The sequence below is a fragment of the Antechinus flavipes genome, chromosome 3 (genome assembly GCF_016432865.1).
Source record: "Antechinus flavipes isolate AdamAnt ecotype Samford, QLD, Australia chromosome 3, AdamAnt_v2, whole genome shotgun sequence".
NCBI classification, from domain to species: Eukaryota; Metazoa; Chordata; class Mammalia; order Dasyuromorphia; family Dasyuridae; genus Antechinus; species Antechinus flavipes.
The window spans coordinates 434,600,026-434,626,797 of NC_067400.1; the positions used below are offsets into that span (position 1 = coordinate 434,600,026).

General features: G+C 35.3%; 1 protein-coding gene across 1 annotated transcript in view; it reads left to right on the top strand.

Annotated features, from left to right (window-relative positions):
• The first annotated feature begins 439 nt into the window (after nt 1-439).
• Nucleotides 440-26,772, top strand: part of CD302 (CD302 molecule) — a 49,733-nt gene continuing 23,400 nt past the window's right edge. The window contains exons 1-4 of the mRNA XM_051986299.1: nt 440-1,002; nt 21,912-22,022; nt 24,148-24,270; nt 26,129-26,302. Of these exons, the coding sequence (XP_051842259.1) occupies nt 939-1,002; nt 21,912-22,022; nt 24,148-24,270; nt 26,129-26,302 (472 nt within the window). The 5' untranslated portion in view covers nt 440-938. The remainder of the gene's footprint in view (nt 1,003-21,911; nt 22,023-24,147; nt 24,271-26,128; nt 26,303-26,772) is intronic.

A 26,772-nucleotide genomic window follows, 5' to 3' on the forward strand; every position in this document is an offset into this window, starting at 1 on the left:
CAAGAGATGAAACTTAAATATGCAAAATACAATATAGAGAAAATATGGCAAATTTAGTATTAACTTTACCGCTAGAACTTTCCAAGTCCGCACCCAGCACAGTATTTTGCACACAATAGGTACTCTAAAGATCTATTGAATGTAATTGAATCTGTAAAATGAAGGAATCTCCAAAGTCTCTCTCGCTGATATTTCAATTGAATGAAAGTTCTTTGAGGGCAGGAGTGTGACTATTTCTTTGTCCTTGTATTCCCAGCATCTAGGCAAGAACGTAAATTGAAACACATTGAATGTGAGCTTTGTAGTTCTAATACGTTTTGGTTCCGTTTTTTACTCCTTAACGGAATGTTTTCCTCTGTTGGGTTCATTAATTTAGAACAGTGGGTCACAATAACAGCTGAAACTGGATTCATTCTCTTAACCACCGGAAGTAAGGATTGAACAGGGCCCCCTCAATTACTCCAGCTCCACTGTCCTCCAGAGATCAAAGCAAAACCAAAAGGAAAGAGCTAAAAAAAAAAGGGCAGTTCCCAGTTCCCCACTGGGAGGAGGTATAAGGGGCCAGCCCCCAAGCTTGCTGTCTTCCCTGGGGTCCTGAGAAAGGAGGCGCTTGGCGACCTCTATGAGCCAAAAGAAGCTACGGGGAGCAGAGGCAGCTAGCCGGCCAGTCCCTGGTGCTTTTCCGGGGGACTAGAAACAGGGTCTTTGCCAAGGCTCTTCCCACCCCGCAAGGGGCCCTCCCCCCACGCAGTGTTTGCCTCCAGTGACAGCGACTGGGGGGTCACGATCAGGAGTGGGCTGCGGTAAAGAATCCAGGATTTCTGTGAGGGGCAGGCAAACACCGCCTCCCTCTGCCCCCCGCAATTTCATCCACTCCGCCAGATTGCAGAGGAGGTTCTTGGTTCGCTCGCGTGGACCAGCGCACCCGACTCGCAGTCATGTCCGAAGCTGTGGTCGCTTCGCTCCCCACCCTACTGCTCCTGCTGGGCCTCACCGCAGCTGGTAAGCCGTCCAGCTCTCCCGGCCCTGCAGAGAGACCGCGGGAGGGCAAGGGGGACTGGAGATAATGGGGAGGGGGGGAAGGGGAGAAACTAGAGCACTGCTAGGGTGCGGGAGAAGGCAAAGGAGAATTAGAGGAACGGAGGGAGGAGAGAGGGAAGCAGGGAAAGGAACGGAAGGGAAGAGGGGGAGGAGAGGGATGGACAAATAGACACCAGCAGAGAGATAACAGATACAGACTCAGCGACCTAAGTCAGGTAGACAGGCTGAGGAGCTAGCTCAGGCAGGTTTTGATATGAGGCCTGACTGGCTAGATCCTCACTGAGATCAAGAGAGAATCCTATAAAGCGGGCTGGAGGGGATGAACACACAACCCTTGACCAGATTCTTCAGAGCACTGAAAAACATTCCCCGGAGGAGGGGGAGGGGGGAAGCGGGGAGGATGTGATTCCTGAACATTGAAACTCCTCCTAAATCCCCTCCCTCCACAAGTGGTTCTCCAGGAGCTTGTCAGAAATCTGTACCACTCTGGTTCAGGTGTATGCTGTCACTCCTTACGGCATTTCTTCCCCTGCAGAAGTGGGCACCCATAATCTTGGTAGGTCTAATGGATCAATGGGGAAGACTGCCTAACAGTTCAGATTAAAAGAGAATTAGGAAGGAAAGGAGGAAGTTGTGCATTTTTTGCTGAAATTGTCTAAAGGGGAAATTTGGAGAGGAGAGCAATTGCCTTTCTTTGTGAACATCAGGAAATGGAGTGGGAGGCAAAACTGCTCTTTATCCATTTGGACCATAGACAAGGGAACAGAGGATTGAAAAACTCAGCACAGCTAAACCAACCCAGCAGAATCAGTAAAGAGCACTTCCCAAAATAACTCAAGCACATAGGATCCATACCACTGAACTTGTGGTAAAAGAAATGTTTGCTTTAGAAACAGACCTAAAGTGGGGTTGTTTTCTGGGGGAAGTGAGTATGGGAGGAGAAGATTTGGGAAACACTACAATTTAGAAGTATTATTGTTGAAAAATTCCAGGACTTGAAAACAAAACTAGAACAGCCTGTTTTCTTGCAACTTTTTTTTTTAATCAAAATAAAGTGATTACACAAGAGAGTTCCTGAATTTTCAATGTCATTCTGTGATAGTTAAGCCCTGTTTCAAATTTACTGGCAAACTAGACAATATGCAGTCAGACTCCAAGCTTCAGCCTTTAAAAGTTTATGTAAGCCCTTGAGTCTACAAATGCAGACTGAAATGTGGGACATTTGTTTGAGGTGGGCAAGAAAAGTGAGAGGTTAAGAAGTGACAGAACTTGAACAGGAGTCAAATCAACTGAAACATTAATATTCACCTCTAAAATAGAGGCGGTGCCTACATGGTCTTAAACCTGGAGCAAAGCTGCATTTCTCAGCTCTTTGCCTCCCACCTCGAGTCTCTGCCACTACTTACCACAAAAACTTCCAAATATTTTAGAATGACAAAATTCATGATTGCCATATCCACCACACTATCATTTATTTAGATTTGCCCTGTGGATCTTTGCTTTAATATTCTTCACTTGGAGTATTCTTAGCCTCTTTAGATATTAATTTTTTCATTAGCAAAACTAGAAGCATAAACCTGATTCACATATTCTCCACTTGGGGTATTATCAGCTTCTCTGGATATTAGTTTTTTCATCAGTAAAACTAGAAGCATAAACCTGATGATTCTTAAAGTTATTTCCAGTCTGAAAATCTGAAATTTATGAAATTCAAGCCACTAGAAAGGTGCTGTATTCCACAATTTGCTTCAGGTACCTTTTTTCCTACCTTTGGACAAAGACATGAGGAAAACACCTCTAGCACGTCTAAAAATCAAACTTAACCATTGGGTATTTCTAGTATAATTAGTACTATTGATTTCCAATCATTAAGTTCTGGATAAAACCAGAGAAAAATAATTAACCTGATCCTAATCAACTCTGCTTTAGCAACAATCATAGTTCTCATCGCCTTCTGACTACCACAACTCTATCTATACCTAGAAAAATCTAGCCCTTACGAAGGTGGGTTTGACCCTTTAGGCTCTGCCTGTCTTCCTTTCTCAGTAAAATTCTTCCTAGTTGCCATTACCCAAGAGTAAATGAATGAACACCCTCAAGTGGGGTGATTTCATCTGATACATCACAAAAAATCAACAGTCCCTTTACTTCCCACTACTTTCATCCAAAAATCTGTGGGGCCTTCTTTCTATCCAAGTACAGTTATTTATCTACAAAAAGCTCTATATTAACTAAGATTATGTGCCCTTTTGATGGGATGGATGAAAGGAAAGATGATGAACCTGGAGTCAAGAGGATCCTGGCTGTGCCTTCTTGATTCTAACTTCTTTGAGCCTCATTTATTTCATATCTAAAATAAGGCTCTTGGAACTAGCTGATTTCAAAGATCCCTTCCAGCTATGACCCAAATATCCCTTCCCAAACCATAGGTTTTTCTTCATGATAAGCAGTGCAACACTCAAGATTATGCACCTTTCTTCCTTGCTCAACTCGTGACCAGTGACTAAGATAGATTCCCTGCCATTATTTTGGATAGTGCTTTGTGAATTCTGTGTTTGGCAGTCCACAAGATCTCTTGATTATAGGGTCATTTGTCCAGTCTAATCTCTTCATATCATATAATGATATCATGAGTAATATAATGAAATCATTATGAGTTATCTTCATTTTGTTAACTTTTTATGTTTTATTTTGTTGATTGGGATTGACTTTATTTATAATAGAATACTTTTAAAATTTTTTGAGAAGTTTATCAACATTGTTGTCGTTATAGATGTTGGTGGTTTTGGCGAGTCATATTCAACTCTACATGACTCTCTTTTTGTCCATGAGGTTTTCTTGGCAAAGATATCGGAGTTAGTTGTCATCTTCTTTTCCAGTATGTCCCATTTTACAGATGAGGAACTGAGGCAAAATGGGAATAAGTGAATTACAGCTAGGTGATGCAGTGGATAAATTATTAAGTATGGAGTCAGTAGATGGAGATGAAGGTGGAGAACATTTCATGCCATTTAAAATGCTTAGAGCTGGAAGATGGAAAAGGAGGAAGGTCAGTGACATTGACTTGAAGAGTATGATTGGGGTGCTGCAGGGGTGTAATAAAACTGTTAAGGTGGGATAGAGGCTCAGTTACAAAGACCTTTAAATGTCAGAGGATTTTATTTTTTAGATGCTGGAGATGATGGGAAGCTTCTGGAGTTTAAAGTGGGGAAGGAAACATGACTGAACTTCAATTCAGGAAAATCACTTTGAGAGCTTAGCAGAAGATGGATTAGAATGGGTTGAGACTAGTGGCAGGCAGGTAAACCAGAAGGCTATTGCAATAATTCATACATGAGGAAATGATTCCTCACCTTCAATGAAATGGTTCACTATCAGAGAAGAGGAGATATATTCAAAAGATGTTAGAAAAATAAAATCAACAAGCCTTTGCACCAGATTGGAGATGGGGTGGAGATTGAGAAAGAGTAAAGAGTCAAGGATAACACTTAATTTGAAAGAATAGGAGATTGAAAGGATGGTGGTCTGATCTTCAGTGGTACAAGAGAAAGGGGAAGTGTTTGGAATAAAAAATAATGAGTTCAGGATTTCTACAGGACATGTATGGTCATGAAGTAGTATATCAGGAGAAGAGAAGAGATCCTAGCCAGAGCATTACAAATGTCCCTGTGAGGTACTTGTGGTTAGTATGTGTTATCTGAATGAAGGTGCAGCCCAAGATTGAGAAATAATCAAATAGGTAAAAAAAGAAACAGAAGAATGTAGTGTCCCAAAAACTTAGGAAAAGAGATTTTCAGAGAGAAAAGGATAGTTGTCAGTGTCAGAGGTTTAGAATGAGGATTAAATTTGGTGATTAAGAGACCGTTGGTACTTTGTAGAGAACAGTTTTGGTTTACTGATGAAACTGCAAACTAAATTGTAGAGATTTGAGAAGAGAGTGAAATGAACAGAAGTAGATGTATCTGTTTTAGATGATCTCAAGGAGTTTATCCACAAAAAGCAGGAGAAAGATATGGGACAAGAATTAATAGAGATGAGCAGATCAAGTAAGGGCTTTTGAGGAGGGAGGAGAGAAGGGAATGTGTATAAGTAGTAGGGTCCAAATGAATTGGTATAGGCACAGATGTGGCTAGCATGGATTATAAAAGTATATAATCTTTTATAAAATTATAAAATCTGATAATTTTATGTAAGTCAGGGGAAAAAATAGAAGCCTGAGGCATGAAAGAGTAACCACCCCATGATGTTTTGGCTGACTACATTCAGGATGTCAGAAATTTTTTGCATCAATAACGAAATGATTGCAGCTATATAACATTTGTTTTGCATGAGATCATTTAGCATTAATGGACTTGCCTAATTGTCCCTATGGAAAGGTGTTACATAATATATGGCAAAAAAATAAAATGTACTGACTCTAGAAACATCTCTCACCAGCACCATATTGCTACAGCCTTTGAAGGGATGGAGGACAGAATTGGAATGCAGAGGTTGGACATGATATAGAAAGAAACTATTTTTGTTTGGGGGTGGAGAGGCCTGAAGACAGTAAAAGAGCTGAAATTAGCACTTAATTTATTTCCCCTTATTTACCTCCTTGAGAATTCTAATCTTATCCTCAAAAACTCTATCACCTGGATTCTTGAACCTGATAATGCTTTCAAGGACCCAGATTTAAGAAACAATTTTTTTTATCCCCAAATATAACAAAACAACTTATTCCATTTTCTTATTCACTTCCTTCTTGTCTTACCATTATATTCCTTTCTCTCTTATTTATCTTTCTTTGCCTTCACTTTCAATTGTCCTATCTTCTTTTTCTCTTTTTATTCTTGTTACTTCTCCCCCTAGTCCTTTTTTCCTATTCTTTCCCATTCCTTTCCCCTCTATCTTCAGATCCTTTTTGTTTTGTTTTTTTTTTGTTTGTTTGTTTGTTTGTTTGTTTTGTTTTGTTTTTTTTCTAATTCTTCCTCTTCCCTCTAGAACTCTTCCAGAAAACGGGTCCCAACTCTTGGAGCTTCAAATATTAGTCCTTTGCAAGATAGACATTGCCTGTACTGCAGATAGGAAGCAGAAAAAAAATTCACATATTAAGGAAAGTAATGGGGAAGGAGGACAAGGGGAGAAAGGGTCTCATTAAAAAGCCTGGCTAGCTACCAAATAGGAAATATTTAAAACATGACATGCCCTTTGCCTTTGTTCACATTTAAGGAAATATATACACTGAGGATCACTTCTCCTCATTTGCTTGTGACTTTCAAAAGGGAACAGTTTTATTTAATTTCACTGAAAATCCAAGATTGTTATGAGAACATTACATTAACCCTTTGAAGCACCAACTTGAAGCATCAGTTGATAGAATCTTGAAGCACTTAGAATTCGGTCCATGACTCATTTTAAAAAATTTAACAGGTCCTTAAACAGTTATTCCTTGATTTATCAGTCTGTGAATATTTAATTATCACAAATATTATGAAGCAAAAGGAATGTCGAGGTAATATTGCATAAAATTATTTCTTAAATGTCTTCTAATGAACTCATAGAAAGTTTGACTGTTATGTAGATAATTATATCTCTGACCTATCTATTTTTCAAGAATCTTGTAAGAAATTGCAAATAGGAGTAGATTGCTGCATAAATGGGTTCTAATCATTAGATCAGAAAATCTCAGGATTGGAAGAGACCTTACCTGCCAATTAAGACAAACTCTCAACTAATTTAAAAATGCCCTTTACAACATCCCTGACAGTCCAACCTCTGCTTGACCACCTTTTTCAAAAGACAATTTATTAACTAACAAAGCAACGTGTTCCATTTTAAAATAATTCTGAGTGGTAGTGTTCTTCCTTGTACTGAACAAACTAACTAAATAAAAAAGACTTCCTGTTTTTTTCCTCATAGTTCTAACTTTTACACTTGTGAGATATAGAGAAAAGAGCATTCATTGGACATGACTAAAAAGATCTCAATTTGGATCCTGGCTCTATATTTGCCAGAGGATCCTGGACAAGATGTTTTAATTTCATTGAGCCTTCAAATTGTAAAATGGAGATACTTATACTGTCTACTTCATATCATAGTTGGAAGTAAATACTTTATATAGTAAATTACTATGTAAATATGAGCTGTTGGGCTGAATATTTTATTCTTTTTAACTATATATCAATGGTTTTACATTTTTTGAAATATGTAAATAAAAGGAATCATAATATTTTTCTGTAATTAGATATCTAAAGCACTTGAATCAAAATAAGATTTTAAATATAATATGGGTGGAAAGAGGGCCTTATTTATTTTATTAAAATTGGGAGTGCTTTGGCAGATTATGACCTTAAATCTTTTTGCCTTCCCTTTTCTTTCCCTCTATCATATCCCAACAAATCTAGCTTCTTTGCATATCTCTCCTAACCCTTAGCCAAATGGCAGGATAGTATTAAACTGGGAATTTTTAAACAGAAACCTTAAGGATAATCCAGCCCAACTTTTTCATTTTAAACATGAGAAGACTAAAATCCTGAATGGTTATTATAATATAAAATATGTAAGCAAAATATATATATATATATATCATATATATATTTTATATTATATTATATATTATAATACATATATATGTGTGTGTGTATATTATATACACACATATATAGGGATATTGATGAAGTTCAGCTCCCCTGCATTCCTGGTCAGGGAGCCAAAAATGATGAGGTTGGTTCAGCACAGGGCAGGGAGTTGTGGGAACCTCCTTCTGGTCAGTGCAGGTCTTTTGTAAATTAATTTACAAACCTGAAAAGTTAGACTGGTAAAAGAAGTTTATTGGCACTTGGCATTGGGAAGTTAGCCTTTGCTAGGAAAAACTGACTTCCAAGTGGCAAGGTCCCAATAGAAAAGTAAAGCTCTAGCAAAGAAATTCCAACAAAGAGATATATAAGGTCCTATTAGGGAAATAGGTGAGAGAGATAAAGAAGGAGTAATGCTGAAAAGAGAATGTCTTTTCAGGGGGCAGAGGGCTGCAGCTATGCCAAGGAGAGAGAGAAAGGTTCCTTGGCAAGATTCCTGTTTTTGGCCCTCTGCAAGGAATTGAGCTGAAGGAAACTTGTAATATGGGCAGCTCTTGGTGGGAGCTGGGAGCAATTTGAATTGAAATCAGAATAGAGAATCTTCTAATTAAATGAGATCCTGGACTAATCTCCAACTCAATAGGGTTAGATAGAAATCTCAATCTCCAGCTCTGGCTAAGTAGGAGTGGTCCTGGACTCAATTAATCCCACCCAGATAACAGAATGAAACCACTTTGTCTTGATTCCCTGGGGCAGGTCTCTCAGGGGAGAGCTTCTCTAAGGGAGTTTCTCAAGCTTTCCCCCCAAAGTCTGAGAAAGAGAGTGTGTGTGTGTGTGTGTGTGTGTGTGTGTGTGTGTTTTAGGGTTCCCCTCATCAATATGAGAAGTCTGAATGGGATAAAAAGTCATTTGATATTTCCTGATTCTTTCCTATCTATTAGAATTCTTTCCCCTCACCTCAAATTATTTTATATTTTCTTTTCTGTTTACATATTAAATAGCTCATGGGGAATATAAGCTCCTAGAAGTTAGAAACAATTTTGTCCTAACTCTAGGGCCTTGCCCAATTTTTTATTATTGTTGTTAAATTGTGATTCTTCATGACCTCGTGGACCTTTTATCTTCCACTAGCTCCTAAGTTTTGTCCAAGTTCATATTCATTGTTTCCAAGACACTAATAGTCTTTCTCATCTTCTGCCATCCCTTGAATCTTTTGCCTTGAATCTTTGCCAACATCAGGGTCTTTTCCAATGAGTTCTTTTTTCTCCTCATGTGGCCATTATGTCAGTTAGTTTCAGTATTTGATCTTCCAATGAATATTCTGAATTAACTGTTCATTGTAAGAGCTTAACAAATGTTCGATAAGCTGAATTTAATTGAAGTAGTACCAACTGGACTTGGTGATTGATTGAGAGGAAGGAGATTGAAGAGTCAAAGAAAACCCTTGTCTGAAACAAGAAAGATTAGATGAGTGGTTTATAGGATCATACATTTAGAGCAGAGACCTTGGAAATTATGTACTCCAAACCTGTCATTTTAAGATGAGGAAATTGAAGTTGAAAATGGCTTGTCTAGAGATATACAACTTGTTAAGAACAGAGTAGAGGTTATAACTCCAAACCTATGACCCCAAAGACATTACATTTTCCATTATTCCAGATATTCTTGTTGGTCTGAAGTGCTTGAGTTCAAGTGCAGAGATTTGCAAATTATTTGCTTAGAGGTGAGAATTGAAGGCATGAGAGGGAATAATATTGGTTGAGATAAAGTTTAAGAGAAGACTAAGGAGAGATTCATAGGAAATTACCATCTTAAAGATTTAGGAAGGGAATAAGTAGAAAAGGCTCAGAGTTAAGAGAAGAACCAGGAAACTTAGGGGTCTTTAAAGTCAAAAAAAGAGAGGCTATCCTCAGGAATATCACAGTCAACAATGTCAAATGCTACAGAGAAGTGACAGAAAAAACCTACTTTAAAAACAAATTGTATTTGAAGATTTAGTATTTATTTGAATTTTAATAGGTAGTTTCATTACAGTAGTGAAGATGTAAACCAGATTACAAGGAGTTAAGGAGTGTATGATGGGAAAGTATAGGCGCTGGGTAAAGAAAACTTTTTTTAAGAAGTTGGGCCATGGAAGAGTCATATGAATTGATGCATACTGAAGTAATCATAACCAACAAAACAGTATACACAATGATTGCAATAATGTAAATAGAAACAACAACAAAATGAAATTAAATACAGTATCTCTCTATTGACCAACATTATCTCTACAGAAGAGTTGAGAAAATGCTTCTTCCTTTTTACAAAGGTTGGGAGGAAAAACTGGATATGAAACAATGCACATTTCATTCAACTTGACATATTGTTTGGCTTTGCTACTCTGACTTTTTTCCTCTTTTTAAAAAAATGTTTTATTATAAGGGATGATTCTCTAAGAAAGGAGAGGAGTATAGACAGGAAGGAAAGTAAAGAAAATGCTAAGAAGTTTGAAGGAGAAGGAAGTATTTCACTAGAACTTAAGACATTGATCAAATTTTTTTTTTTTTTCCTTTCTAGCCCAGGGTCACAAAGCTAATAAGAGTCTGAGGCCAGATTCCAGGCCCAGCATTCTATCTATTGACCACCTCACTGCCCAAATGAAAGCGATATAAAGACAAAATATATCAATATGTGTGTGTGTTTAATTTAAAAGGATGAATGGAGAAGAATGGTCATAAATGGGAGAAAGAAATGTGACATTAAACTGGATAAGGTGGAATTTTCAAAGAAAATTTTTTTAAGAATAGCAGAATCTTGATCATGTATTTTGACAGCTAGAAAGAAAAAAAATGGAAAGAAAAAGAGGAGATGTATGAAAGTGAGTGAATGATAGCTAGAATACGTTTCCTGAAGGAGGAAGAAGGGATGAGATTACGGAAGAGATAAAAGGATTTCCTTTTGCCAAAAGTTGGGTTCCTTTTCCTCTGAGACAGGAAGGAAAGAAAAAAAAATGCGAAGAAGTCTGGAGGAGAAGGAAGAATTTGATGAGTTCTAATGAAATAACAAAAAGGATCATCTACAGGATGTTGGGAGTTGGGATAAGATGAGGTTCAATATTTGAGGAAGAAAAAGGAAAAGTATGAACTCCATAAGTAGTAAAATAGGATTTAATAAAAATTAAAAGAAGACTTTCTGAGCAGCATTGAGCACCAAATAATATTATGCAAAAATTTATAGCAGCATGATGTAGTCTGAGAGTATATTTGGAGTCACAGGATCTGGGTTTGAATCACAAGTAGTGATTTACTTAACTTGCATTATTAGTTCCTGAAACTTGATTTCTTCATTTTTAAACTGAGAGAATTAAATTAGATGAGCTCCAAAATCTTTTCCAACTCTAGATCTTGTGATATATAAATTTTTTGAATTTCAGTAGTGATGCTTAACAGTCCAAGAACTGGAGGGAGGAATGAGATGGTAGGTACCAAGGATCAGAGGTCAGAAATAGTAGCAGGACAGAAGGGAGACAGGAATTTTATGATAAATGTGTTTTTATGATAACACTTCCCAGGATGTGGTTATGGATTTACTGGATTTAATGAATCTAGGGTCATAGAGATGGCAGTCTGATAAAATCTACAGCCTCCTTCATAGAACAATATTCTTAAATGCATAAAATAAAATAGGATTTCAAAGGAAAACAATTATGTTGAAGAGGTAATTTTTTTCTCCAACCAACTTTAAAGACCCCTGAAATCTGTCCATAGATCTCTTGAAGGTCTCTGGAACCCAAGTTAACACTCCTTGCTCTAGATTATTTGAACATTTCATAGATTGACCAGTAAAGAACATGTTTTATACATTGATAATTCCTTTTACTTACTTACTACATGACCAACTTAACTCCTTCACTGGACTTACATCTTCAATGATCCTGAATGCCATTTTTCCTACATAACTCTATTGGCAACATGCTACAGCCTGTGTATACTTTATTTCCTCAAAAACTGTGACTTCCCATTAAGTGTAGCTAGTAAGATCATTGAATATTGATATTTTTAAAAGGCAGGCCTCTGTTTCAAAGAAGTTGTTATCAAAAGGAGTACATGAGTCTATTTCCTTCCTAGATTTGTTATTCATCTCAGATGTCTGTCCTAGATATCATATGTAAACACACATATCTTTATATATATGTGCATATTTATGTACTCATATAATAACTCAATGGGTTGTCAACTCATCACATTCTGGACAATAGATATTCTTTATTCATTTAGATTTTTTTTCTTCTTCTGTGGACAATTAGGCTAAACTTTTAGACTGATTGTGGATCTCACTTATGAGGTTCTATGATGTTCTAGGGTTTGAAGCAATCAAAACAATGTCATCCAAAAATAGGAGCATCTAGAAGACTTCATCACCCATTTGGATTCTTTATGTGTGGACATTCTTTATGACAGTGTCCAAACACATTTGGCAAGTACAAATATTCCTCTTTTATCCCTTGCTTCATATTACTACTCAGGAAGGATGAACAAAATTATCTATGTTTTTAAATTTTGCAAAGTCTTCTTGCAAATACTCATTTTGTTTGATTTTGACAGGCATGGGCAGCTCCTTGTTGGAACATAGCAATTAAAGCAGCATTTTTCTCTACCAAATCACATGTTTTTTCCCCTAGTTAGTGAACAATAAACACAATGAAATTTTGTATACTCTGTACTTTTCAGAGAATTGTGTATCTGTAAATATATGGTCTGCTGTAGAATGTTATTTATGAAATCCTCTTGTTCCTTTTTATACCTTCAACAAGATGCCCCCTGAAGATTTTATAGAAGTGGGAAAATAAGTATATATCTCAATAATTAGTAATATTTCCCCTTATTACCTTTTTGGGGGTTAATAATGAAGTCCATTCTGCCTTCCCAGCTTGTCTTCTTAAGATAACTTGCAAGTTGATCTTTCAGCATCCTCAAAACTGTTTCAACCCAGCTAGCAGTTTTTCCTCTCATTGTTTTCTTTGGGGTCATGTCTAGTTACTCATGCAATACTTCGAGGATTGTGATGTTGGAATATAAATGTAGTAGCACCATGTCATTGATGAGAAAGAATTTTTTAAAAGTAAAAATCTTGTGTCTTTTAAGTTTATCACTTGTTTACTGTCCTCCTTTCAGTTTCATCCTAAATGCTCTCTAAGCAAATAATATAACGATTTGGATCTTATACTATGTTTTCTGTAATCTTATTTTCCCTTCTGTTATCTTGTTTCTCTGGAATTAACACAAGGTAGCAAGGAGTTTGTCGACCCTTTCTCTAAGAAAGTGTTGTGAGGGATCTGGTGTTCTCCTTAGAAGAAAGTTAAGTTTCAGTTTTAAAAAAGATATGGAAAGGGGTGAGAGGAAAAAAATAGAAGTTGTGAGGATAGATTTGAAGTTCTACAGGCTACAGCAAAATGAGATATAAAAACAGTACAGAAGCTCATCAGGAGTTCAGAAAAGGTAAAGAACACTTCTACCTGGGATGACCAGGAAATGCTTTAATGAGAAGATGATATTTGAGCTGAAGAAAGTTTGAAGAAACTTGAGCCTAAAGAAAGGAAACTATTTCCATTATTGAAGATAATTTGGGAACTATAGTTGATTTTTCTTCTGTAAACAATAAGGCTTAATAATGTAACAAGAATTTTTTTTCTTTTTTGTTGGCATGGATATGGAATATGCTTCTATGGATTTATCAAGGCACATTTTACTCAGTATAAACAGTATTTTATAAATTGTTCATGTTTGACATTCTTGAGTTATTTACTATGGATATAAAATATTTACTACTCTCCTGACATAAAATAAAACTTGTTTAGACTGTCTTGAGTATGAGATATGAATACACAATTTTATGGATCAGTACATAGCATAAGCATCTCATTGTCATTAATTTTGTTAAGTATATGTAAACTAACCATATTGATTTGGTTCTGAAAATAGTCGTATTATTGATCTATGTACATATTTTATATGTGTATGTATGTATGTGTTGGAGATGTTATGTAATCTGCCTTATTAAAATATAAGCATAATATTGATTCTCAGTTTATCCTGGATAATTCATTTTTATTCTCCTCCCTTTTTAAAGTGTTTCATAAATAATGAGAACCACTAGGAAATATATATACTAGAAAGTATGAAAGCCAATGAAAAACACTTAAGCCAGAATCATCACAATTTTTTTTATTTTTTGCAGGAAGGAAATAAATATTTATTCAAGACCTACTATATACCAGACACTGTACTAAGTGCTTTAGAAATATTATCTCATTTTATCATCACAACAACCCTGGGAGGCAAGTATTATTATTATTCACATTTTACATTCAGAAAACAGAGGCAGACAGCCTAAGGAACTGGCCCAGTCAGCTAAATTCATATTCAGTGTCACCTAAATTCACCCAAGCTTCTGAATTCACTTTCAAATCCAGATCCTCCTGAGTCCAGGCCCAGTGTTTTAACCACTGCATCACCTATGTGCTTCTAGCTACAAGATCACTATTTTTTAAAGAGATTCAGGATTAAGTGACTTGCCTGTTTTCACACAGCTTGAAAGTATTAAGTGTCTGAGGTGAGATTTGAATGTGGGATCTCCTGATTCCTGGATTGCTACTCTATCCATTGCTAACTCCAGAATCATCACTATGAATGGGGTTTTTTAAATCTGTTGTTACAGTATATTATTCTTTCCTGTGAATTAAGGGAATAGGGATGGGATGATGAAAGTGTAGCAATCAAATAGAAGCTGGCAAACCTAGACACTAGGTCTTAACTCATTTGTTTAGTAGCTAAGCAAATCACTTAATCTTTTTGGACCTAATTCTCCTTATCTGTGGAATAAGGGGCATAGACTGAATGCAGATTTACCAGTTGTTGGTATTTAAACTGAACCTTGGAGAAAGGGTAAGAATAAATGCATGTTTATTATATGAAGATTTTCATAGAATGTTAGAGCTGTAAGAGCTTGATGGTCATATAAGAACAAGTCAGGAGAAATGGACAAATGGGCAAGTAAAATAAATTTTTTTTTTCCCAGTCTCTTCTAACTTTTCTTCCATCCACTATACAATGTCTTTCTTTTACCTCGCTCAACTTCTGGTCAAAATTAATCATAGGAAAGAGATGTTTAAACCCCCAGGGGGAGCCAAAACACAGAGAAGTTACCACTTACTGACAATAAATGTTATTATAAAGCCTCTGCAGCCAATTTGGGAGAAAGGGAAAAGTGTAAGATTTGGAAACAGACTCAGCCTGAATTGTTCTTCTATCACGCTCACAGAGCTGTGGAGTGGGCAAGTCACTTGTCCGGGTCTCAGTTTCCCCTTATGGAAAATGAGGGACTTGGACCACATGCCCTCTCAGGAACCTTATAGCTCTCCATTTAGAGAATATGAATTAGCTGCTATACATTACCATCTCTATCAGCAAAAGAAGACTTTGCCTTGCGTATTTTAATTAAAGAAACAATACATAAAATACAATCCTGATTTGCTTCTCTTGATAAATAGTCTAATTAAACCAAGAGCTTCTGTTAATAGCCTTTAGGATAGGATTCAGATGAAACGGTCTTGGATTTCTCGCAGCTCAGAAAAAAAATTAATAGAAAAAATATATATTTCAGCCTATCTCTAGCTTGGCCTATTTCAGCATACAGTATACTTTTCTGTGGAAAACTTTAAAAAAAAATTTAAGTTGGAAAGATCCATAAAAATTTCTGGCCAAGGATAGGGTTCAAGCTAAGGCCTGGTTAAAGACTGTTTTAGGTCATAATCAATGGTTTCTCACTCCTGATACTTCCCTATTCCCACGCGCAGTTGTCATTGAGTAGATAACAGCATAATTAAATAAATATGAAACTTGAGTACAAAGTGTAGTAGATGGAAGTAAACTTCCTAAAATGTATCACAAAAGTCGGAGGAGTCGGAGGGGGAGGAGGAGAAGGTTGTCTTTGCTCAGAAGCTGGGACTGCAATCACAGCAAACTTTGACATTTTTAATTACTAAGTATCTGTATGGGCAGTACATGTGAAAGATGGCATTTCTAATCTGTCAGAAAATGTCTGATGAATGCCGATGGCTTCGTTCCATTTTGACTGTGAGGGTCACTATGCCAGCCTGGGGCTAGGAAGGCAGGTTTCTTAAGAGACTAGCATGACTTCTGCTTGAATTTTATATTCTAGTCAAATGTATTTGATTAAATTTGTTCATTTTGAATCTACATCAAGAGGGGCAACTGAGCACTATAATAAGATTAACAATTCTTCTGTACTATTTGTTTCCCATGTTTTATTAATGGATTTCCTCATGTGTTAAAATAATAGAGAAGTTTCACCTGCCTTGCAGCCTCCAAGTTGCTGTAGCAATAGAATGAGTCATTTTATGTGGCAACAGGCAGTGAACAATTTGTTCCTAGGTTTCTGGGAAATAGACAGTGTTTGCATTTCTTGTCTGAAACAGTTGCTGAAAGTAAAAGCCATTATATCAAAATCTAGATTGTTTGTACCAAGGTAAAAGTTCACTTTAAAAGCCTAGGAAGGGCAACTTGTTTATGTACATCTGTTTGAAGTAGTCAGTAAGATAGATTTTAGTAAATATTTCCTAATTTCCTGGGAAGAATAGTTTTCTGGTGAATTTAAAATTAAGTATAATATAGTAAACAAGTCATATAATTAATAATAAACAATATTATGTGTAATTCATATATAACAAAATTTATTATGCTATTATTTTAATTAACATTCCATATTTATGTTAAATTATTTTATATAAGTATATACTATTTGCTTTAAGTTATAAATTATATGTAATTTATATTTTACTACATTTAATTAAACTTTAACTTTATAGTTACAGTCCCTAGCCAGGAAAAATTATGTATAATGTGAATTAGAAACCTCTTTACATTTCTCTTGTACAAGATATGTGATATTTACCTGTATATGAACACACATACAGAATAAATAACTAGCACATTTCTTCATAATACTATGGAAGGTCACTAGAGATATACTTTTAAAATCATGTTTGTGATTTCATTGTTAAAAAGAACTTTCAAAAGAAGAAATGCCTTCTACTAATAGATGTCAGCACCTTTTCAGCAACTTAGTCTTCAATAATTGCCAAAGGACTGAAAGGATAATTGACCTGTCCAAAGTCACCCAGTTAATATGTGTCAAAAGTAGGACTTGGCCCCAAATATTTCTGGCAAGAAGCCAGCTCTCTCCACTACACAGTACTGCCCTTCTAAGGTGCTTATAGAAATGGGGTCAGTTTGAAAATTACTTTTAGCCATAAATGGAAAAGTCATTACAGTAATAATAGTTATAACTAACAACTAACTAAAGGCCAGCTAAGTAATGCTGTGGATAAAGTGATGAGCCTAGAGTCTTCTTTCATATCTGGCTTAAGATCCTTGGTACCTGTGACCCAGACAGCTGCCTCAATTTCCTTAGTTATAAAATAGGGATAATCATAGTACTTACCTTCCAACATTGTTGTGAGAATCAAATGAGATAATAATGATGAATTAACACAGTGCTAAGTGGCACATAATAAGCAATAAATGTATGTATGTATCTATGAATATGTATATGGAGGGGATGTTATCATAGTAGTTATGATATTCCTGGAAGAGATCTTCCCTAAATTAATGTTTAATTTTTTTTTACAATGTACAATGTGTATTTGAAATTGTGAGTGTGCAAATTAACTCAGAAAAAGCATTACTGATTTGAAAGTTAAAGACTGTAGTCACTAATCATTCAGTCAACTGATATTATTGCTTCCACTATATAGGCAGCTAAGTAGTATTGTGTATAGAGTGTGGGGACCTAGAGTCAAGGAGACTTGAATTCAAATTCAACATTAGATCCTAGCTTTATGATGCTGGGGCCAATCTCTTAACTTCTTCTGTTTGTCTCAGTTGCTGTAAAATGGGAATCCTAAGGGGCAGCTAGATGGTACAGTGGATAGAGTGGATAGAGTCAGGAAGACTCGAGTTCAAATCCAGCCTCAGACACTTAATACTTTCTAGCTGTGTGAACCTGGGTGAGTCACTTAACCCCATTTGCCTCAGCAAAAAAAAAAAAAAAGAGAGAGATCCTAATAGCTCCTGTCTGGAAGTGTTGAAAGGATTAAATGAGGTAATATTTATAAAGCACTTAGCCCTATGCTTTGTGCTAGGCAATACAAATGATGTAAAATACCCCCAAAAAAAACTTAAAGGAGCTTATACTATAATTGGTAAATAAGATATACTCAGCTAGGTGGCACAATGGATAGAGCATTGGGCTTGGAATCAGGAAGACCCATTTTCATGAGTTCAAATCTGGCCTCAGACACTGTAAGACCCTGTATGAGGCACTTAACCCCATTTGCCCAAGTTTCCTCATCTATAAAATGAGCTAGAGAAATAAATGGCAAATTACTGTAGTATCTTTGCCAAAAAAGCCAAAATGGAGTCATGAAGAGTTGGGCATGGCTGAAATGATTCAGCAACAAAAGACAAAAAGCACATAAAAAGATTAAATACCAATAAACAACATTGTCTCCTGTGAACAAAATGAGTGGAACAGCAATGAGTATAATAAGAATTCAGAACAGTAAAATATCATTGTAAACTGAGATGATCAACATTTTAATCAATGATTTGAATGAAGACTTAACTAGCTTTCTTTTACTTATTTATTTTTGAATTATAGCTTTTCATTTAATAAGATACATGCATGGGTAATTTTTCAGCATTGACCCTTGCAAAATCCTCTTTTTCAACTTTTCCCCTCCTTCTCCCCACCCCTTCCCTTAGATGGCAGGCAGACCCATATATCTTAAATATGCCTAACTAACGTTCTTAACAAATTTGCAGATAACAGAAAACGGTGACAAATTGTTATTATCTTTGATGATTATTTAAAGAAGATAGTATTCAAAAGATAATTTCAAAAGGATAAGATGGGAAAAATTTGACAAGAGACCAGTTTGTCTGAAAAAAAACTTTGGATTTTAGTTCAATGCAAGTTATAAGAGTCAACAATATAATGTGATAGACAAGAAAGATAATGTGATTATTTTATTTATTATTTTATTATAGTCTTCATATCACATCTAGAATACTATAATCAGTTCTGGATGTGACTTGCTAAACTGAGGTATGTCCAGATGTTAGGAGCCCTTCAGATCATTTGTGCCATATAAGGACCAACTGAATGAACTGAGAATATTTAGCCTGGAGTAGAAAAGACTTCTGGGAATATGGCAGTTATTTTTAAATATTCAAAGGGTTGTCATATGGAAGATGAATTAAACTTGCTTGGCTACAGAAGCAGAACTAGGACCAAAGAGTAGAAGTTACCCAAGTTGAAGATTCAGACTTTAAAGGAAAACTTCCTAACAATTGAAACTATCTAGAAATGGAATAAGTCATCTCAAAGTAGTAGATTCCTCCCACAGGTGTGCTGGCAAATGTTTAAGAACTGCTAGTGGTTTTTTTTCTAACATGGTATTGAATATGGTTCTCTAGTTAACAGTAATGAATATAAGAGTTTGGAGCCCTGCCAAGGACTTTTTCTCTTTTTAGCTCCTCAATTCAGTTATCTTTCGAATATTTGGAATAGGTATTAGAAATTTCTATGTCCTTCCAACTTCTTTGATTCCCAATTGAGGGAAATTCTTCCTTAAATGGGTCCCAAGCCCAGCTCTACCACCTGTCCCTAAATTTTCAGGTCTTAAGGCCTCATCTTGTTAAAGATCTCCATATTCCTCATCCTCTAGAAGCTTATTGTCCTGTTGTCTCTTTTCTAGATAGCCAAATTTAGACAACTATTGTTAGCAAGACCTTTGAGGGTGGCTTAGTATTTGATGGTTTCACAGATTGTTTGTAGCATATTCTCTTCTTAAACTAATTTTCTCTCTAATTCTTATCTTGTGTCTGTTTCTCATCCCAACATAATCCCATATTCATTAGTTGAGCTAAGCTAAGAAACACAATTCAAGGACCAAAGAGTATTGGACATTTTTCATTATTTTCTTTTTAAATAATTCCCTTACTCTCCTATCTCAAGCTAATGACTTAGTGGCCAACATTTGGGCCTCTCCCCTCCAGTTTAAAGATCAAAAAATATTTTTAGAATAACTGTGTATTAACACACAGATTCACATAATAGTATCAACACATTTCCATCCTTACTCCAATAATGAGGCATTGCCATACTAGACATTATAAATATATTATGGGTAATCCCACAGACTTCTGAATTTTTAAAAAATATGACATATTTCTTTTAAATTTTGCCCTCACATTTCCCCAGTCATAAATATTGTATTCTACATTAATTTCAATATTTATTAAGTATTTGCTTTATGCAAGATATTGGGCAAGGCATTGGAAAACAAAGATTTAATTTCAATATTTATTAAGCACTTGCTTTATGCAAGACATTGGGCAAGGCATTGGAAAACAAAGATTTAAAAGAAACAAACCTAAGTCATTATCCATTAAAAGGTAGAAAGAGGGATTAGATATGAATAATATAAATTTAAATATAAACTCATAAAAAAAGTCTGGGAGACACAAGATGTTCAAGAAGGGCTAGAAGAATAGAGTGAAGCTAGATTGGGGATAGATAAAATATAGATAGGATGACAAAATAAATATGTATTAAATATATACAATGTCAAGCACTGTGCTAAGTGCTAGGGACACAGATGCAAACAGACAAAACAGCCCTTACCATGAAGAAGTTTATATTCTAATGTGGGAAAACTTGTTGTTATACCTTCTTCATTCTCAAAAGATAACCATGACATCAGGTACATGATACCATGGTATGCACGTGCGTTCAGTTTGAGTGAGAAGTGCATTGGATTTGAGTGGGGAAGGACTGTGCAAAGTCACCAGTCTTATTTTCTCCTCCAGAGCCAACTAGATCCAATGGCAAAATAAAGATCTAGACAGCTGGAAATGGTGCTGGATGCAGTAGGAGACTTGAACCTTTTTAAGCTAAGATCTTTGAGGCCATGTCCAATCAATGATTAACACTAAGTAAGAAATGAGAAAAGGAGTGGCCCTTTTTAACCTTAAAAAGTTAGTTATTCTGGGTGGGGAAAACCCCTCACAGTTTCTTGCCAAAATAGCAACAATTATTATTTACACTCATTCTGGAGACTATATGAAAGGGAAAGCTAGAAAGTGGGGGTAAAGCAGCAGAGTATAACTAGAGGGGCTCAAAGAAAGCTGGAGAGTTAGAGTGAAAGTCCTTGATTACCAAACTAATGAACTTTTATTTTATTCTTCTTTTTTATTTTATTTGGTCATCCTTTCACCCTTCTCCTTTGATGTTTCTTTTAATTTGTTTTGAATGGACTCTGTGTTTCAGAGGGATTGGGAATTCTTAGTGAGAATACTTTCCTCTATCAATGTAGTTCAGCAACTGTTTTGCTGCTTCGATTTTAGAAAGTCTTTCCAGGGCACAGGCAAATTAAGTGACTTTTCCATGGTCACACAGAAAAGAATGTCTCAGATCTGGGACTTGATCCCAAGTTATTCTAAATCTAAAACAGAATCTTCCCACTATAACAAGCTGTCTTTCAATTGTAAGAGAAGAGATGGCTGAGAGTATTTAGAAGCAGGTCAAAGAAGCACTTTAGGGAATGCTCACATTTGTGCATAGGAGATAAAGAATAATCAAGAAAGGAGTATGAGGAGAATCAGAAGACAGGATCTCTGAAGTCAAGGATAACAGAAGTAGTTGTAAAACTGTCATGAAGGATTAAGACTGAGAAAAAACCATTGGGATCATTGGTAACCTTGAATGGAGCAGTTTCAATAGAATAATGATAACAAAATCCAGAAATATGTTCCTAAAGATTGTTTGTAAAATATATTTTTAAAAAAATAAGTCAACATTTACATGTTAGCCTCTAACTATGCATGCAAAACACTTAAGGTTTCTCTGGCCACCAAATAAGTGACATCTTATGGAGCTCCCCTTGAGTTTGTCAACAAGCATTTGAGTGATTTAATTTTACTCATTTATATCTAATATGAACACTATTTGAAAACAAAAATAAAAACGACATCTTTAAAATTATAAAGAAACAGACCTTTTTCCCCCCTTTCAGTTTAGGCAGAATTTTGCAACCTTTTATTTTGAATTAACAGCTTAACTACACTAATTCTTAAAATGCTCTTAAGAAAAATGACAATTTCATTTTTAAATGTTTATGTCCCTAGTTTACTGAATTCATTAAATTATTCTTTTATTCATTATAACAGTGTCTTCTTTTCCATACAGATTGTCCTTCTTCTACCTGGGTTCAATTTCAAAGCAATTGTTATATTTTTCTTGAAACATCAGTCAAAATAGGAAACATTGAGGATGTAAGAAATCAGTGTACAGACTATGGTGAGTTGTTCAGCTTTGTACTTTACTTTGGTATATTAGAACATAATAAATACAAACTGATTGAAGCTGAAGAAATGAATTTGGAAAACATCTGCATAAAGGTGATAATTGAATCCATGGGAATAGATGAAATTACCAAGGGAAAGAGTCTATAGAGAGAAACAATAATGATTTTAAAATCGAATGTATAATTAGTTGTCTATCTGTTACCTTTTCAAGCTTCAGTCTAATTTTCTTTGATTATCTTTGTTGCTCTGTCCTAGAATTACCTGATACTAACTCTCTGTTGTGGTTTTACTTTTATGTGTAGGATTTTTTAAAATAACCTTTTCTTAATTTTAAATATTGTCTTTAATTTTAATAAATATTAATCTTTTCATTGTATTTAGAGGGTAATGAACAAATATTTCGTATGCTTCTTCTTTTGTGTGATTTGAGAATAACTATTGAAAGATTAGAGATCTGCATTAGATTTTAGCCAGGTTGACATTGGGATGTATTGTTCAAAATTCTTTATTTATCTGTGTAAATGAATTCTCTAAGGTCCCATGGTGTAATTTGTTAAAGAAAATGGAAATAGGCCTTATTTTCTGGCATAGTAAATTAACATCATACAGTATTTAATTAGATTACAATTTAAAAATCATTATAAACCCATTGGCTTCTACAAGGTCATACATAATGATGAAAAACTCATCTTTTGATAGTTAAGCCTAAACTATTGCCTAGTTAAGCATTCTCCTTGAGAATCTACAGAGAAACTTGAATTTTCTTTTACAAGGAAGAAGAATGTAAAACAACATCAGAGAAGTAACCTTTTGCCCCTGGATGTCACCCCAGCAAGGGAGTAGCCACCTATCAGCATCATTAATAAAGGGGGTAGGGGCCCATTTCCTTCCAGAAGAAACCTTTTCTTCACCCCACAAACCTTTGGCTGTATGTAAGCTAATTGTTCAGAGGAAACTTCCTCCAGCATCTTGTTGCCATGGCATTCCTATAGAGGGTTTTTCCTATGCCAGAGTCTTAAAAACTGAGAGAGAGAGGATTGAAAGATTGGTCATTCCCTCTCCTGATATGACTGCATCCACATTGAAGTCTCCTTTGTTTTCCTGCTACTGCCATATTCCATCTCCAGCTTCAATTAAATATGCCCAGGTATAATTATGATTAGTGACAATTCTAAATATCATCAATTTAGATGATATGAAGTATAAAGGAAATGATTTTCTTAGGAACTCTGAATAAATAGGATATTCATGAGTTTGGAGATAATAGGATTAGACTAAAGAATTCACCTGCCAAGAAAAAAAGACCAAAATATTTTTAACATGAATGTATTAGTTTATTAACAATAGTAATTAAGTAGTAAAGTAGTGTGGAAAGGATATAATAAATAACAGTTTGGGCTTGGGTATCTGTTAGAATTCCATTTCTAACAAAAACTTTGGGACTTTGGGCAAGTCATTTAACCTTTGTGTATCTTAAGCAACTCCTTCTGATATCTTTATGAAGTCAGAGACTAGTTGAAATTTTGGTTGGTTGAGAGAATTCTTAGACTGAGAGCTCCTTACACCGATGAAATAACATGACTGTCATGAATTTGTATTATTAGGATTAATAATAATGCCAATATCAAAGTATGTGGAAATATGCACAGATCTGAGAAGAACTTCTTCTATCAATGCAGGCTGGTACCTGCTCTGTGCAATTTATTTTCTTAGAAGGTTTCCAGAAACACCAAGAAGTGGTTAAGTAGCTTACCCAAAATCACATTATCAGTTTGATTCAGAAATGGGAACTAGAACATTAGAGAAATAGCATGGTATAGTGGAGAGGGAACTAGATTTGGAATTAGGAAGATCTAAGTTCAAACCCTATCTCGGATATTCACTTGATATGTGATGGTGAGTAATCTCTCTGAACTTTAGTTTCCTTCTGTGTGTAAAAAAAAAAAAATGTATGGATTCAAAGGCCTCTAAAGTCCTTTCAGTTTCTCAATCTGTGGTGTTATGATTTTGAAACCAGTTCTCCCTCTTCTTTAATATACTGCCTCTCAATAATTTATATTTTCCAAGAAACTTTCACAAATCAAAATGGACTGATAGATTTTTTTTTCCCTCAACAGCTTCAGGAGCTGATATGATTAGCATACATAATGAAGAAGAAAATGCATTTATATTGGAGACTTTTAAAAAACGATGGAAGAGCCAGGATGATATTTTATTAGGCATGTTTTATGACACAGATGGTAAGTGATAGTTCTGCTCTAGAATAGAATAATGTTAGAAATGCTTTCAGTCCCTTAAGTTTCCTTCAGTTTTAGCTTCAGTGAAAATTGACATTTTCTGTGGCTTACTGGGTAGCTCTTGCTACCCTAGACTCACAAGAAGCTGTTTATCATAGTGTTCCACATGATTCAAACATTTATAGATTTACAAGATACTCTTGAAAGTTGTGAAGAATTTAAGAAATGACATGTTTTAAAAGCTCAAAGTTGGTTCTTTAATTGAAATTTTGTTCTCAGTCTACTGTAATTACACAGATAGCCTTATAGCATTATAAATATTTAATAAGCGAAGAGGACATTATTATGGTTAAATTACCAAATCACCAAAGTGAAAAAAATCACAAATCGATGATTGTTTATGATACGCTAGATCTTCCAGAGATCCTACAGATCTTTGGAGTAGGTGTGATATAGCAGATATATATTTAAGGGTTTTAATCACATTTATTCGTCTACTTGACTATAGAGAAAAAAAACAGTGATGTTAAAGGCCCCACTGTACTTGTTGACAAGGCAATAATCTTGTGCTGAGGACAAAAGAGAATTCTTTCTTTCAAAATTATTCATCCTAAAAATCATTAAATTCAAGATTTTCCTTGGGAAATAAAGGAAGGAATAATCAGTAGGGAATAAAGGAAGAGAACAAATATTTATTAAATGCTTACAATGTCCTAAGAACTTTACAAATAACTCATCATGAATCTCATTTACTAGGGAGGTAAATGTTATTATTATCTCCATGTTATAGTTGAGGAAACTGAGGTAGGCAGAGATCAAGTTGCCCAAAGTTACAGAATTGATTATTATCCGAAGCTAAATTTGAACTCTGGTCTTCCTGATTCCAGGACTATCACCATATCCACTGCATCACTTAATCTGTAGAGGAAGAAAGCTTGAAAGTGGGCCCTTGGTGTGTTAAAATGGAAAGAAGACTGATTTAGGATTCAGACATTCTGGGTTGAAACCTTCTTCCTTGCTCCCTGATTGACCAAATTCTATCTGTGGAATCTTGGGCTAGTTATTTAACTTTTCTGACCCTCAGTTTGCTGATTTGTAAAATGAAGAGATTGGACAAAATGACTTTGTAGGGTCCTTCCATATCAAAATTATAATGATATTCTGCTGTCTCCAGTGATATAATATCTGAAGGGAAGAGCCCCAAATCAACAAAGATCTGTCTTCTTGCAGTTGTAGGTACACTAAGGTTGCTCTTATTTGATGTAACCTTAGAGGCTTCTGGCCAGCATTCTAATTTATTTTAATCTGGTATCACAGTTTATCTGGAGAATATCTCTAACCTCATATTTTCATTTTTCTGAATTCATGAATTTCAACCCCCCAATGAAGCCAGACAAGTGAAAACTTTTCAATAAATTACTTTATCCTAACACTCCTAGGGGGTATAGGGCATACTCACAAAATGTACATTATTCTAACTTGTTTAAATATAATTTCACATTTTGTGCAAAGGATTTTCCTAAATAAAATTCTCACCACTTTCTTAAGAGTATCTAACAAAATTACTCATCTTTTTTCTTTTGAATTCCTAAGTGCAAATTGACTTATCAATTTCTAGTTAATCTTTGCTCCTTATACCTACCTAGTTTTTACTTCTTTTCTTTCATTCACATTCATTTTTCCTCCTTTTCCTTCTTTCACATTTTCAGTATTAATGCTTTCATTTTTTGAGCCTTGTAAAGAAAACATTAGGCCAGATCTTGGTCATTTTCCACCTGTTATTCTAAAAAAATTTTTGTTGACTTTTGGCTCATAAAAATGCTGACAATATTAATATGAGAAGACTTCCTCTAACCCACAGATGAAAGCTTCAAATGGTATGACAAGTCTAACATGACATTTAACAAGTGGAAAAACTCAGAAGAAAGTCCAAATCTAATAGACACATGTGCTTTTTTTCAAACCAAGTCTGGTATATGGAAAAAAGGAAATTGTGAAGTTTCTTCTGTGGAGGGCGCCCTATGTAAAGCAGCTGGTAAGTATGGCTGAAGGCTTTTTCTTATTCTAAGAAGAACAATGAAGTGGGAAAAGAAGATTTATGCTCTTTTACTTTTGTTTCTTTAAAAAAAAAAATGTTGCAGCATGTGTTAAAGATTGAGAACTTGTGAGGACCTTCAAGGTCAACTAGTCCATATACCTCTTTCTTTGCTTTTTTTTTTTTTTTTTTGCTTTTTGCTTTTTGTTTTCTTACTGATGAGGAAACTGGGGCGTAAAAAGGTGAAAACCCAAGGGCAGACAGGCCCTAAGCAGCAGAGCTGGAATTCAGACTCTTCTGACTCCAAATCCAGCTCTTTTCAATGTGCTTTTCAGAATAAACCCCGAAAATGGTCTCTTCCTAAATAGTGTGCAAATTAATTCTGTAACTTGCATAAATTCAGTAGCTAAAGTCAAACCATGTAATCTAGAAGCAATTTTATTCTTCTCATATTTTTAAGTATTGCAAGG